General features: G+C 37.4%; 1 protein-coding gene across 2 annotated transcripts in view; it reads left to right on the top strand.

Annotated features, from left to right (window-relative positions):
* Positions 1–16394, top strand: part of eIF3a (eukaryotic translation initiation factor 3 subunit a) — a 399865-nt gene that overhangs the window by 290642 nt on the left and 92829 nt on the right. For both annotated transcript variants that reach the window (XM_090385008.1, XM_090385009.1), the window contains one exon: positions 14546–14583. In XM_090385008.1, the coding sequence (XP_090241134.1) occupies positions 14546–14583 (38 nt within the window). The remainder of the gene's footprint in view (positions 1–14545; positions 14584–16394) is intronic.

The raw sequence follows: 16394 nt of genomic DNA, 5'->3' as shown, positions 1-16394 counted from the left end.
AAGATTTAACATCACCATAGTTAGGCGCATTATGGCCTTTGCTGTCCTTGCGCCGTAAAGCCCCCGAAACAACAACAACAACACCCCAACACTGCTGTTGAACTAGAATGACAGACTTGTTTAACAACACTACTATGCATCATTTCGAGGCTATCTTGAAAAAGAGGGAGAGACAGTCCACCCTTGATCAATTCCTCATCCCCATTCAAGAAGAGAAAGTGTAGAACAAGATAAATAAAACATCCTTCCAGCATCCAAGGTTCAGTGAAATGTATGTACTCATTATGTATTTTGTAATTTCGTTTGTTATGTGGTAGAATATAGTAAAGTCAATAATACTGTGTATTTCTCTCCGACAACGAATTAATCAATTTTCCATAAACTTATATGGAAAATATTGACCCGCAATTCGACAAATTTGCAATTCGACTCTAATTTGGCGACGGATTATAGTCGAATTGCGAGGCATCACTGTACTGGGAGAAAATTCCAAGCTTGATGTATATTTTCTGTGTATACAATGATGTGCATGAAACTGTCATTAGCAAGAAACAATCATAAGCTTAAAATACATTAGAACAAGTTAAAACAAAAGGGAATAAGAGTATTACTGACCTAGAAAGAGGAGGTTGTAAATGCATGATGCTGTTGTAATATAGGCGCAAGGTGGTTTGAGTGTATTAACACTATGTACAATGATTTCCATGAATGATTAAAACAAAATTTAGTACTGGTATTAGTAGTGGCAAATGATGCCAGGAAGCAAGTTTATGCAGCATCAGCAAACCCCCCCCCCCTCAACTTATTTGTTCATCCCCTCTAATTAATTTGTCTGATTTTTCCTGAAATTTATTCAAACTTCATGATTATTCAATACCATTTGGAAATTAGTTCCAACATTCACTCTTTTTCTGAAAGTCTATTCTCTGTCTTTCTCTCACTCACATCCTGGAGTCATCCTTATTCCATTAAGTCACCTTGTGTGTTGTCTGAGTAAGTAAGGATGACATCTGTATTTAATTTACTCAGTCCATTTACAGCCTTTGGTATTAGTACCTTCTTGTGTCCTTGAATAATCTGGTTGTTCTCTGCACCCATTCCAACAGATCATTCCTACTTAAAATTTCACCCGTTCCATCCTTCTTAAAATGATGCTTTCAGATAATCTCCTTGTCCCTGCTGCCGTAGTTCCAGTATTATTTGACAGAAAGAACTCTATGAACTACTCTAGTAAGCTGTTTCCACAATTATCCCCTAGGCCACTTTCATACTCCACCAACCTGAGTGAATGCAACCTGTTGACCACGTGAAGTATGGGAGTGTGCAGTTAGTCCACCATAGATAAGGTATCAGTGGTTCAGTATGTAGTGAAATTCCGAGCACGTGGGTAAAAGGAAGGATTTATCGGACTTCAAGAAAGGACATATTGTGGGAGCTCGACGAGCTTGGTGCCTCGATTTCCCAAACGGCTGAACTGGTGGGGTGTTCTAGAGCCACTTATTAAAGTTTACCAGGACTGGTGTGAAAATGGTCATACAACAACCTGGCGGCAAAACTGCAAAGGTCAGCGAAAGGTTGATGTTAGAGGTGAGTGCCGGTCCGACGACTCATACAGGCGAACAGGCACAGCACTGTTGAAGAGTTTGACTACTCAATACAACACGGGCCAACCGAGAACAATATCTGGCATGATCATGAATCGCACGCTCACCCATATGGGCTATACCAACAGACGACCCCTACGGCATCCTCTCTTAACCAACGTTCATCATGGTAAAAGACTGCCTGGTGCAAAGAGCATGCAAGTTGGACATTAGAAGACTGGAGGAAGATGTGCTGGTCGGATGAGTCACGTCATTTACTCCACACCGTGGATGGTTGTGTATGGATTTGGCATCAAACAACATGAGGCTCTTCATTCATCATGCTGGTAGGTTATTGTTATTTAGTTTTTAGGAGCATTAGCAACTAAGGCCATATTGCTCCGGGATATGCGGTGGTCATTCCCTGACCTTTCCGCGCCCTCCGTATTTAGTGGTGACGGGCTTGAACCCCGGTCTAATCAAGAAGCGTGTGCTACGCACTGCTGCTCCTTCCCACCTGGCTACGGAAGCGCCTCATTCATCATGCATGGTATCAAAAGTGCAGGCTGGTGGGGGTGGTTGTATGGTGTGGGGCATGTTTCACTGTCAGGAACTTGGACCTCTGGTGCATGTGGAACAACACATCACTGGTCTCCGCTATAGTCAAGTGCTTGCTGACTGTGTACACTCTGCTATGTTGCACTATTTTCCCGAATGGCGATGGTGTCTTCCAAGATGACAATGTGCTGAGCCATTGGGTACTTGAACTGCAGGGGTTTGAGGAACACAGTTCTGGCTTCCAACATGTCGATTGGCCTCTGATCTTCCCCAATATCAATCCCATAGAGCACTTGTGGGACACATGGAAAGACATATCAGGTGTCTGGATACACCATGCCTCTCCATACCTCATTGCTAGCCATATTACACACAGCTTGGTTGGCCATACCTCCAACACTTCCAACATCTTGTTTTATCAATGCCACATCAGATAGCTGCTGTACTGAGGGCAAAAGGAGAACCTATGAAGTATTAGAATGGTCATAATTCAGTGATCACTCAGTGTATTTATCAATGTTAAGCTTCAGTTGCCACTTCTCAGCCCACTAGACTAATTGCTCTAGGTCTTGTTTCAGTAGCATGCTTTGATTGATTCTTGTCATTAGATAGTAAGCTTGATATTCTTTAATAAATATTGTTAATAGATATTGACAACAGTAAAAGAAAGAGGCCCAGGACTGTGCTCTGAGGAGCTCCACTAATAACATTAATCTATGAATAGTGGTGCCTATTTATTACCACCATCTGTCTTCCATTACTCAAGTGTCCATTTATCCATAACAGTAAAATGCCGCACTACTGTAATTTGTACAGTTGTTATTCATGTGGACCTGTGTCAAAAGCTTTACTGAAATTGAAGTATGTGATGTCCAAATTATTTCCTTCTTCCATATCCTTTGTCACTGTGATGTCATAGCTAATCAGATTATTATTATTAGCTATATGGTGCAAGGAAGGCTGAGGCTTATGCTGCACCAGCCGAAAAAAAAAATCTGAATTACACACTCTCCCCCCCCCCCCCATCTCTCTCTCTGTGTGTGTGTGTGCGAGCGAGCGAGCAAGAATGGTGATGTCCAGCTCAGGATCCTGGGTGTGCCAAGCCCATACTCACCAGATGTGGAGCCGTGGGGTTCAGATACAAACTCTCATTAAGAAGTCCATGCCCTAATATCCATATAACTCCATTTATGTCAAAGTGATTGCAATACTTTTTTAACTACTGGCTGCAATATTTATTATTTTTTTTTTTTGTAGAATAGAGGTCAAGCTTACAGGGCTTGATTACTTTGATCCCTCCTTTTGTGAACAGGAGAGACATTTCAACTTTTGCAGTCTATAAGAACCTCCCGAATCCAAGGATGCTCTCATAATTATGGTCAACAGCCTGCTTTCCTGTTTTACTTTTTTAATATAATTGGATAGATCCCAATAGCCCCAGGTGTCTTGTTTACTCTTAGCTTCCATAAGTTCTTTTGCATTTTCTTAGTTATTTGCATTCATTTAGTTCCCAGGTATAACTTGGTTTACTTCTGGTATTCCCATCACTAAAACTTGTTCAAGAGGCGCCGCCGTAGCCAGGTGGGAAGGAGCAGCAGTGCGTAGCACACGCTTCTTGATTAGACCGGGGTTCAAGCCCGTCACCACCAAATACGGAGGATGCGGAAAGGTCAGGGAATGACCACCGCATATCCCGGAGCAATATGGCCTTAGTTGCTAATGCTCCTAAAAACTAAATAACAAACAAACAACTTGTTCAAGATTAGATCTCAGTCCAAACTGTTTATTCAGTTGTTGAGAGTGGCGGCTTGCAACTCTGATGTATGGAGGTGCTGCTTCTTAAAGTACCTGCCCGGCAGCCCAAAGGTCGCGGGTTCGATTCCCGCCTCGGGCTTGGATCAAAGTACTGCAAAAACCTTGGGAGGTGCAATATGGCCACAGAAGCCGATGCGCCAACAACTACCAAATCAAAATCAAATCAAAGCTTCTTAAAGTTACTTTAAATTGTCTTGGTTATAAGACATGTAAACAGATGTAATAATAAAAAAGTTAAAAGTACTACAAAACAGTAACTAGACACTTACCATTAACAGACTTGGATAATCTCAAAATTTTATTTAAAAATAAAACCCATTCTTCGGTTTTTATTTTTTGAAAAGTAGAGTAATATCTTTTTCATCCAAGTTTGGTGCAAATCAGCACTGCTCGTTCTGCAGTTCCTTTGACTCGTTTTATCACCTCTAAAAAATGTATTGACAACCTGCCAACTAAACCATTGGGGCCAAAATGTGGAACTGTGTAGCGTACAGTTCCACCTACTGTTAAACTTCAAAGTTGACAACAAATTCGGGTTTTTATTCGTTTTTTATTAAAATGATATCTGGAAATAGAGGATGTGTATACTATATGCGGGACCTGTTAATAAAAATATTCATTGCGCTTCTTTGTTCTTCACAAAATTTCATATCACCCCGATGATTGTATATTTAGATTTAAAAAGCTGGGGGTGCTGCAGTTCTAGTGCCTATCAACGAGCCGCCCCTGGTTGTTGACGATTCTTTTTCAGGTTTAGCAGTCTGAACAGGATCATCTATAGCTATGCCAATCATAGTGCACACTGGGGTCATCCTTTTCCTTCTAATGTTAACAGAAACAATTCTTTGCTACTTTCCTTTACATTCTTAACCAAAGACTTCTCATAATCTACCTTCACTTGCCTAACTCCCTCTATGACTTGATTGCAGATTACTTACTGAAGGTATCTGTTCCCTAATAATAATCATCCTATTGATTTTGGTTCCCTGCCATAGTATCACCAGTTTGTCTTTTATCCATTTATGTTAGAACCTTGAATGGTATATGTTTGTTGGTATAAAGTACTTATTTCTTATTCTTATCACTTCTCTATATGCTTCCCCATTTAGAATTTGTAGTCTGTAACATCATCAGTTTTCCACTGAAAGAAATTTAAAAACTATCCATGACCGCTGTAGTCTAAAGTCTGTAGTCTAAAGATTTTATGCAGTGATACTAGTCCTTGTGATACTTCAAGAGGATTTAGAAAAATTAGGGAAATGGGCAATTAAAGTTTAACATTTACAAATGCAAAGTAGTGCTTATGGGTAGCAGTTAATCCAGTGTAATATTATTGACTGTGTGGTACTACACTTGGGGTAATTATTAAGTTTTCTGAGCAGTACAGACAGGGAGACAGCTCATTGGGTTTTGTCAGTAATATACTGGAATTTTGCTAGTAGGGATAAGGACATGATTATCTCACTGGAGAAGGCAGTGGTCAGGCCACACCTTGAGTACTGTATCCGAGTCTGGAGACCTCATTTTAGCTAGGATGAAGAGCTGCTGGAACAGGTACAGAGAAAGAAAGCCAATGAGATTGGTTAGAACAAAGGAGTGCCTTACCAAGAAAGGCTTCAGTTCTGAAAATTGAAGTGTTTGGAGTCTAAGCACCTACAAGGTGAGCTGATTGAGGCATTTAAGGCATTAATTGGATTGAGCAAGCTCAGTGTTGATTGGGTTTTGTCAGTAATATACTGGAATTTTGCTAGTAGGGATAAGGACATGATTATCTCACTGGAGAAGGCAGTGGTCAGGCCACACCTTGAGTACTGTATCCGAGTCTGGAGACCTCATTTTAGCTAGGATGAAGAGCTGCTGGAACAGGTACAGAGAAAGAAAGCCAATGAGATTGGTTAGAACAAAGGAGTGCCTTACCAAGAAAGGCTTCAGTTCTGAAAATTGAAGTGTTTGGAGTCTAAGCACCTACAAGGTGAGCTGATTGAGGCATTTAAGGCATTAATTGGATTGAGCAAGCTCAGTGTTGATGGGATTCTTCTCATTGCTCAGAGTGTGCAGACAAAGGGACAAAATTGAAATTAGCATTAGTTGAGGCATATGATGCACGAAAGCAAGCTTATACAGCATCAGCCAAAAAAAAACTTTCTATTTCGCCCATTTAGATTTAAAAAAGCTGGGGGTGCTGCAGTTCTGTAGTGCCTACCAACAAGCCGTCCCTAGTTGTTGATAATTCTTTTTCTGATTACTCCAAATGTTTTTCTTTTTTCAGCCTTAAATTTATTTAAGCTATCAACTTGTGTAACCAGTGATTAATCATCTCTTTAGCATTAGCATTAGTAGAGGCATATGATGCAAGAAAGCAAGCTTATTCAGCATCAGCCAAAAAAAAAAAAAAAAAACACACCCCTCCGTTCGCTCGAAATACCTGTCCAGTTGAGCCTTAAATTTGTTTAGGCTATCAACTTCAACAACAAGTGATGGAAGTCGGTTCCACCAACCAACCACCCGCTGGCCAAAGGCAAATTTCCGCACATCTATCCGACATCCATCCTTCCTCAATTTGAATTTATGCCCTCTGAGCAAGATGAAGAATCCCATTGGCATTGAGCATGCTCAAACCATTCAAAGCCTTATACACCTCTATCAGATCACCTCGCCGGTGCCTAGTCTCCAGACTCTGTAATTTGCAAAACTTAAGCCTTTCTTCGTAAGAGCAACCCTTTGTTCCATTCACTAATCTTGTTGCCCTTCTCTGTACCCATTCCAGCAGCTCTACATCCTTCTTGAAATGAGGCCTCCAGACCTGTATACAGTACTCAAGATGTGGCCTAACCATTGCCTTATACAAGGGAATAATCACCTCCTTATCCCTGCTAGAAAAATTCCTGTATATCATTGATAAGACACCATGAGCTACTCTTGCAGCTCGTCTGCACTGCTCAGAGAACTTCATATCTGCCTGCACAATTACCCCCAGGTTCTTTTCATTCTCCACCACTGTCGGTGTAGTACCGCAGAGTTGATACGTTGCTCTGGGGTTACTGTTTCCCATATGTAGTACTTTACATTTGTCAATGTAAACCTTCATTTGCCACCTCTCAGCCCATCTGTTCAACCTTTCCAGATCCTGTTGCAGCAACATAACGTCAGTGGTGTCCTTAACAACCCTGCCAACCTTTGTATCATCTGCAAACTTGGACATTAAACTTGATATCCCATCATCAATATCATTCATAAACACCGAAAACAACAACGGACCCAACACTGAACCCTGAGGAACTCCACTAATAACATTAGTCCACATTGAGCAGTGTCCATTGATTACCACTCTCTGTCTTCTGCCACTCAACCATCCCCTTATCCATAGCAGCAATTTGCCTCCAATGCCACACTGCTCCAATTTGTGCAGCAGTCTTCCATGTGCAACAGTATCAAAAGCCTTTCTAAGATCCGAATATATAATATCAAAGTTATTCCCTGCATCCAGTTCTTTTGTGACTACATCATAGTATCCAATCAGATTGGTCAGGCAAGACCTGCCCTTAACAAAACCATGCTGCGTCTGAGCTATAACTGAATTCTTGTCTAGATGATCCTGCAGTGCTTCTTTAACCAGTGCCTCCATTAATTTACCTGGAACAGAAGTTAAACTAACAGGTCTATAATTACTTGTGTCAGCCTTTGATCCTCCTTTGTGAATTGGGGTTACATTTGCACATCTCCAGTCTATGGGTACCTCCCCTGAGTCCAAAGAAGCTCTCATAATTATGGCTAGGGGTTTGCTTACTTCCTTTGCTGTCTCCGTTCGATATATATATATATATATATATATATATATATATATATATATATATATATATATATAGAGTTAAAAGTACAATAACCAGTGATTCCATTATTTCCCCCAGAACAGAAGTTAAACTAATAGGACTATAATTATTTGTGTCACCCTTTGAATCCCCTCTGTGAATTGGGGATACCATTTTTACAGGTCTACAGTCTCTGGGGACCTACCCTGGCTCTAAGGATGCTCCCATAATTATGGCTAATGGTTTGCTTACTTCCCTTACTGCCTCCTTCATTATAACTGGATCTCCTCCACTTCATTATAACTGGCTCTCAGTTATTACAAATCACTTAGCTGCAAAATACTGATTCATTTTATCTACTGGAGCAGGATCATCTATATTCGAACCATTTATGTTAAGTGAACCAATCTGATTCATTCCCTTCCTTCTAGAGTTTACATAAGTAAAGAACTCTTTGCTGTTTTTCTTTGCATCCTTTGCCAAAGATTTCTCGTAATGTGCTTTCGCCCTCCTAACCTCTTTTGTGACTCGATTACAGACTAGCTTATATCTGTCGTATGCTTCAGTATCACCTGATAATTTATATGCATCCCATAAATTTTTCTTCTCTGCCACAAGCCTCATTAATTCATCTGACATCCATTTAGGCCTGAACCTCGAACAGTATTTCTTATTTGGAATGAAAAGCCTAGTAGCCCCCACAATTAAGTCACTGAAAACTTCCAATTTTAAATTTGCTGTTGGTAACATTATCAGTTGATCCCACTGTATAGAATTTAAAAACTGTCTGAGACAACTGTAGTCACTTTTATGAAAACAAAAACCCTTCCATTTACCCTTGATGGTAGTTACCACTTTAAGTAAATCCCACATCAGTATACTGTGATTACTGCCACCTTGTGGCTCCTTGCAGATTCTTTATGCATGAATAGTCAATGCTTATAATAACATCAAGTATTACACCCTCTTATTGCTCCTTGAACATGTTGCTGTAGAAAACGATTCTCTAATAAATCCACAAAAGTCTTGCTAGCGGCGTGTGAGAGACCAATCACAAGTTCTACTTAATATCTGTAATGTTAAAATCCCCTATTACAAGACATTCGGATTTACTGGCCCACTATTTCTCTGTACAACTGTTTGTACTCATCGGGGTCATTAGGCCTATAACACATTCCTACTCTCATTTTCCATTTCCCAGTGTTTGTCACACCAAACAGACTCAACATTGAATTGTCCACCAATGTCAACTGGATGCAATTCCAATAGATTGTGTTTCTTAACTAACGGCATAACCCCTCTTCCCTTCCTATCCTGTCTATCCATATTGCACTCCCCAAATTCCAATTCTGCGCTCCTTATCTCTGTGTGTTTTATAGTGTACAGCCAGTATACACGCACCTGTTCTTACTTTTATTACCCTAACACAGCCCATGTATTTACTGGTTCCATGGTGATGCCCAGCAGTTCTTAAAATCACGAGCAACTCACTTTCCGGGCTGCTGCTCATTCCAGAAGTAGCAGTGCAAGAAACCCTTTTGCCTCTGCATGTGGCTTCTTTTAGTCTGCGAATCCCCCCCCCCCCCAATCTTGCAGTTTTCTGACCACCTAACATTGCCATGATAGTATCAGCAAATATTATTGCACCCTTTCTATTTAAGTGTATCCAATCCCTGTAGAAGCAGTCTCTCTTGCTAGCAAGCACAGATCACACTGAAAAAAATTCTACCCCGTGAGCATTGCACAATCTCTCCAGGGCTGAATTGATTGACAAAGCTCTCATCATATACTCCCTCTTTATCGTGTCTGGGCAGAATTGCAGATAATTTCAAATTTAACCCTAACTCAAGACTTTTCAGCATTGACCTGTCCTTGTTAAGTAAATCTTCAGATCTCTTACTCTTAAGGTCATTAGTGCCAACGTGTACAACAATATCAACTTTTTTCCCTTTAAAGATGATATCTGCTCTAAAACATCAACTTTTGTCCCTGGCAGATATACACTGGTCCTGTTCTCCTATCCTTTTAGCATAATATATTCCATGTCTCTCTAACAGTAATCACCAACAATAACTACTTCCTGTGGGACCAGCATATTCTGCCTTGGAGATTGCTGCTGTGTTGCCTGGTGCACAGGAATGATCTCTGGCTTTGAGTTGGGCAGCCGAGAGCTTGATGGGCCCTCATATTAATTTCTTCTCAGGAATATACCCTACACCTCAAACTCTCATAGAAGCCTGTCAAAATGCTGGGTTGGCACCTAATTTCCCCACAGTCTCTGCATCTAGCATACACAAAGGCATCCTCCTTGGCTAGCTAGATCATGTCCTGTTCTAGACAGGTCTGAAAACGTTTCACATTTCACACATTTTTTTAGACGTGATGCATTGGAGAATTGCCCCCTTCAGTTCTCCTGAGCCACAATACTGCTATCACTACTTTGTGCTCGTTGCTTTTCTGCTATAGTCTGGATCATGATTCTGTTGAAGTATAATTAAATTAACAATGAAATTTAATAAGACTAATAAATTTTAGTGATTAATTGATAACACTATACTAATCTAACAGATTTTTAATACAGTGCTACGTATTTTGCTATCTATTTTTACATTAAAACTTATGCTGCAAAGTTCGGGATTTATGTTACGGTATTCCGTATCGTATAATAATGGCGGAAAGTTGTGAATGGCAAGATCTACGGACAACAAGTATTAAGTTTCAAAATTGCTATCTAAATTCAAGTAAACCAAGGAGCTTGACTAGAACTATAAAGCTACTTATAGAAAATAATTGAGAAAAACAATTAAGTCAATAAAACGACTAAATATATATAAAAACTTAGCATTTGCCGGAGCTGCAAAAATCTTGACCAAGATGGTAAATCCGGTGAGAAGTACGTTTGCAAAATAGATGTGTGGAAGTATTCCTTTAGCCTGCAGGCGGTTGATTGCTTGATTGGAAATTGTTTGCTTAAATAATTTCAAGGAACAACTAGACAAGCTATTAGAGGGAATGGGGAGGGTGGTTTTTTTTTTTTTTTTTTTTTTTTAGCTCATGCTGTATAAACGTTTTGTTGCATCATTTACCACCACTAATAATAAATAATAATACGAAAAGCAGTGAAAATGTGAATTTTATCACTTTTTATCAAATCAGTCAGTTTCTTCATGTTAATCACATTTCTCAGTGATTTTATTTTTTTAAGAATAGAATATGATACAGTAGAATTCAGATGAAAAGTTTTCCAAGGAAGTGGAGATTTAGAACTTCTTATGAGGGAAAACATCTTAGAAAGGAAAATGACCTAAGGGTAAAAGGTAAACTGCAGCCATTATCAATCCACTGCCGGATGGAAGCCTCCTCAACGATTCATGTTGAGGGAAATGGACCATAATATGCCACGCTGGTCCAGTACCGGTTGGCAAATCGACCATATTTATCAATCAGGAGCTTGAACCCCAATCTACTCAAAGAGTGTGTGTGCTAATGTACTCCTGCTTCTGACCACTTGGCTACAGAGACCTATGATATGAAATATTAACTACACAAGTAAAAATAAAAAGATACACATACATAAGGTTAAAGATCATTTTTAAGTACTATTTCAGACCTTATAAATATTTTTTTTTCTCTGCTTATGGGAAACATTTTTAAACTGAGGATTTCTAAATGTCTAACATTCATTAAACTCATTACCAATTTAGAAGAATGAGCTCCTTTGGAGTTTCAACATGCCTTAAAAAGTCAATTACAATAAGACAGGGCAACAATCCATTAAGTAATTCAGAACTGTTCACATCAATCAGAACTTAATCCTCAACGTGGTCGGTGTTTCCAATTATGGATACTGATGAAAATAATAACAGTATGTCACTTCCATTATATCAAAATGTTTATACTAAAAATGTTTTAACGCTGAAAGCCTCTGACGTATCATTTTAATTTGTAGTAAATCATTGAAGTAGGTGAAATTGCATTGTTTTATATCTCATATTGTGAATGCCTTAACAGTGAGTTGCCCTGATATTGAACTACCTTTGAGAGTGGATTCTCAAATAGGCAACACTTCACCAGTGGATTCTTGGTGGATGGTGGTATCCACTGAGAATAAACAACATTAGTCTTCTCTAGTGAGGAAGCGTTGCTTTTTGTAGGTAGTGTAATATTAGGGCAACTCATCGTGAAGTCATTCACAATATGAGATGTAAAAAACTATGACATTTCTCCTACTTTGGTGGTTTACTGCTAACTTAAATGATGCTATGCACTAACTTGTTCAAATACCAAAACATTTATATTGATTTATGTATTTTGATATAAAAATAAAGAATTTCTAGATTTAAAAAATGTACTGAGTGGGAAAACATCATTATAATAATACACCGTGTATTCTTTATCGCAAGCTTTTTACCCAGGAAACTTCTTATGTGGGAAAATAATACATTGCAATATAATAGAGTCGTAATAGAGTTGATAAAGGGAATGAAGAAACGAACCCTAGTACAAGGGAAAACTTGTGGTAATTTATTATCATGGTGTATTTAGAAATTGTTCACATGGATACTAGTGGATATATGTTTTCCAAGGAAATCAATATAATAAATTCTCTAATAAACAATTGCACAAAGTCAAAGAGATTTTCAGGTTTATATGGTATTTTTGAATAACAGTAGCTTTCAGAGTGAAATAAGACCAACTAATTAAGGAAGTACATCAAAAAGTTTGATTCCTGTAGAAACATGCTGTTCCTAAAAATATGGCATTTTCATCATGATCATATAAATAACCATCTGTTATTAAATAATTAAATTATACTTTTCAGCAATTATTATATTCAGCAACACTCAACAAAGAATTGAACATAGAGTAATTTCCAGTTTTTGAAAATTTTATCATAAATAAAAGTGCTGGATTTATGAAGTTTAGCTGTGTTTAAAAACTAATAATTTAACAAAGAAAATAAAAAGGTTTACCTTTTACTTTCATTCTTTAATTGTTAATTTTAAAGGCTAAACTTTGTGGAAATTTGAATTACTGCTGCTGCTGAGATTGTAAACATTCTGAAACCTAAATATTCCTGAATAACTTTATAAACTTGATGAATATGTGATTAAAAAGTATGCCAAATTCCAAAGAACATCTATAATATGTTATTTCTCTAAACATCACTAGTAAAATTCCATACAAATCAAACTGTAATTAGGTACAGTCAGTCCTCGTATAACACATGTTTACACTACACGAACTCGAGCATACACAATTTATAAATAGGGGAATGATATCGTATAAATCACACGAACAGAATTTGCATATCCACGATTCGCCTTTGTGTTTACAAGAAATGGCAGCCAATTGCGGAATCACCCCAACTGAATGCAACACGATAGCAATGAAGAGAAGATTCTGAAAATGTATTTGTTTTTCATATCAATGAAGGGGAAATGCTTTTCACCATAACAACGTAAAAACCCACACAACTACAGCTATTGGTATTATCGCAAATGCAATTAGATCGATTTTACTACCAGTTTATAACAGATTCCACTAGCAGAAACGCAGCTGGAAATAGTTTTTATTGTTTTATGGTAGTAAGCCCCCAGACCATGTTTTAGTAAAATGTGAGCATGTGAGCAAACAATTAAGACCATGTTTTAGTAAAATGTGAGCTAGTGAGGTGTTAGTGTGTCTCTGCCTTTATGGTGTTGTTTATGCAGTTGCTACACGCCCGCAGCTTTGTTCATGTGTATCAAGCGTGCCTCCTCACTTTGTAATTGTGCTTTATTCCCAAATGAGTAAAATACTTAAAAGGTGTGAAAAGGAACCGTCCTGGTGAAGACACTACAGATGCAGAGAGAAAAAGAAAAGCAATATTGATGGACAGTGGAGGACTGGTTCAAAAATTCTTACCCGGGAAAATTTGTAGCGGCCTCATACTAGCGTTTATGGCCAAAATCACACCGGCTTCCATCCTCTTCTGGCCTCCAGCCCACCGGGGTTTCCCCGGTAAGGCTTATGGCCAGTCCGCCTCTGTTGATAGAATCAAAATATGAAAATTTGAAACCCTTTGAGCGAAATTAAGACCATGTGATATTGCACATGCTACTGGTTTAAATAAGGCATCGCCGAGAATTAGAAAGAATGCAGAGAAAATAAAAACAACTTTCATAGCAGGAACAACTCAAAGTGCAATTAAAATCCATTAGATCAAGACACAAAGAATTGGAAGAGATGGAATGGCTGTCATCTGTTTGGATAGAAAATAAAAAAAAACAAGTTTGCTTATGATAGAAGCAAACATTAGCAACATTTTGTCACGTAATAGTCGTAATAAAATACGTAAGTATTTTATTACGATTATTTATTGTTTAGTAATGTTTTGCTTACAAATGTGCGTTCAGTATTGGGTGGTTGGCACCTAACCCTATTTTTCCCATAGGGCCTGTTATTTATATTGCACGATTTTGCATTGCACAAGGATTTCTAGCAACACAACTATCGTGCTATATGAGGACTGACTGTATACATGACATTGTAATAATTTTGATTTTAATCCATTTATCAAATAACATCTGAGATCTGACCTGTGTCCTTTAAGGATACCATTCAAATCTCAGATATTTTGTTAGATAAATTTGAGTATTAAGCTCAGACACTTGTCTAAATATTAAATATAGTCCTGATATAAGTATTTCAGCTTCTTAATACAGAAATTTTTGTATCTTAAAAATATAATTTAAATTTCATTGCATTATAAGTTTAATATTAAAATTAATATTGTAGGGATGAACAAGAAAAACGTCCTGAACTAGGCCGGCCACGTAAGTGCAAAATTCCTTAATATGTAGTAACTTTTATGTATTTATTATTATAATAACTATTATTATTTATTTATTATTATTTTTTTTTTTGTTAATTTAAAATGTATCCTTTTTTATTCAAAAAATAGTTACTAATCTGAATATCAAAAATAAGTGTGTGTGCGTGCGTTAAATACCAATACAAATTTCTACCTTTTGGTTTTAATGGATAAATTGTTTTAGGAAATAAAAACATTTTAAAAATTTACCATATACTAACAATAAATAAATACATTATATGCGACTATGAAAACAAGAGTACCAAGTGAATCATTGTTCAGTGGAGGAGATTTTTCCACATGAAATAAATTAAATAATTTTATTTGGTTGGCCTGGTCAGTTTCTAACTGATTTTAAGCCACCATTTCTTTATATAATAATGTTAATGAATATAGCAGAAACATTTAAACCCTTAAATATAAACTGTAAATTCATGAATTATACAATAAAATATAAATGTAGTATATCTTCAAGAAAATGTAGAATGCCCACTGTACATTATACAACTTTATATTTATACAGTAAACTCCCGCTATTCGCGGGGGTTTAGTTCCTGAAAAATTCCGCGAATACTGAGTTATGGCTCCCATAGTAATAAAGGGGTTCCGTTCCAAAGTATGAAATATATAAGAAAAACTAGTCTAAAATTTTGTCTATGTATGAATTATATGTACCTTCATAATATGACTATGTACATAGACAGTACATAGTGAAATGCAAGCATATGGTATCGAAATGAAAATAAGAAACAATTTAATATTAAATATAATATTTATTAGAAATTTCAAACAAATCTTTCAATCCAGCACCTTTGCTATAGCTAAAAAACGTATCCCGCCAGTGCTATCACCAGTTTCGCTGTGTTGATAAAGGTGTTTTGCCTTTTCACGACTGATGGGTGAACTTAAGGGAATTTTATTTTGGCTTCGATCTTCTATCCACAGATTTAAAGCCTTTTCCATTTTTCTAATTTAACATCACGAGTTACAGAGCAAATTTTTGAAGCAATTAGCACGTTTTCGCGGACACTACGGCGGATTTTTTCTTCTGATTTTTTGATTGATCGTACCGTTGACTCATTGATTTTATAATGTTTTGCCACTGAGGAGACACTTTCACCATTAGAAATTGTCTAATAACTCAATTTTATTCGCTAAGGCCATTACCTTCTTTGATATTTTCACATTTCACATTCCCTTGTTATTTGTAGCCATATTTTTGTACGGATTAGAAAGAACTTTCCAAATATAGTCACTTTCTTCCATTAACACACTCGAAAAAGTCTGAAACGGTAGATTTATCACTTTTGTATGCATATGAATTTATAAATTGATATTTGTATGATCAAGTGAACAAGGATTAGCAAGAAACATCCACGCTCATGATTTTGTCACCCCCCCCCCCCCACCCACAGAGCACTGTTTTAACCGGGAAAGATAATTTTAGCCATGGCCATGTTTTTTTATGGCAAAAAATGTTCATAGTGATTTAAAATTCACATTTTTTTAGGTTCATTTTATATTAAATCAGCGACCGTGAATAGCGGGGGTTTGCTGTATTGAAAATTTTTTTTTTTTTTTTTTTTTTTTGTAATGTTAATTTTCTGATTGCTAAAAACGTCAAAATTTAGTTCAAATTAGCACTCTTCCAAATTTATTTTTCATGTTACTAGCTGCATCACTTGATCTCTTTGAGGCCGTATAAAAAAAAATAATAATCATCAATCACTGTAGACCGGTGTTTCCCAACCTTTTCTTTACCATGCCCCACCT

This window comes from Mastigoproctus giganteus, chromosome 11, assembly GCF_048544385.1.
Source record: "Mastigoproctus giganteus isolate SK-2022 chromosome 11, ASM4854438v1, whole genome shotgun sequence".
Lineage (NCBI taxonomy): Eukaryota > Metazoa > Arthropoda > Arachnida > Uropygi > Thelyphonidae > Mastigoproctus > Mastigoproctus giganteus.
Note: the sequence above shows the minus strand (reverse complement) of the source record. Positions and strands in the feature narration are given on the sequence as shown.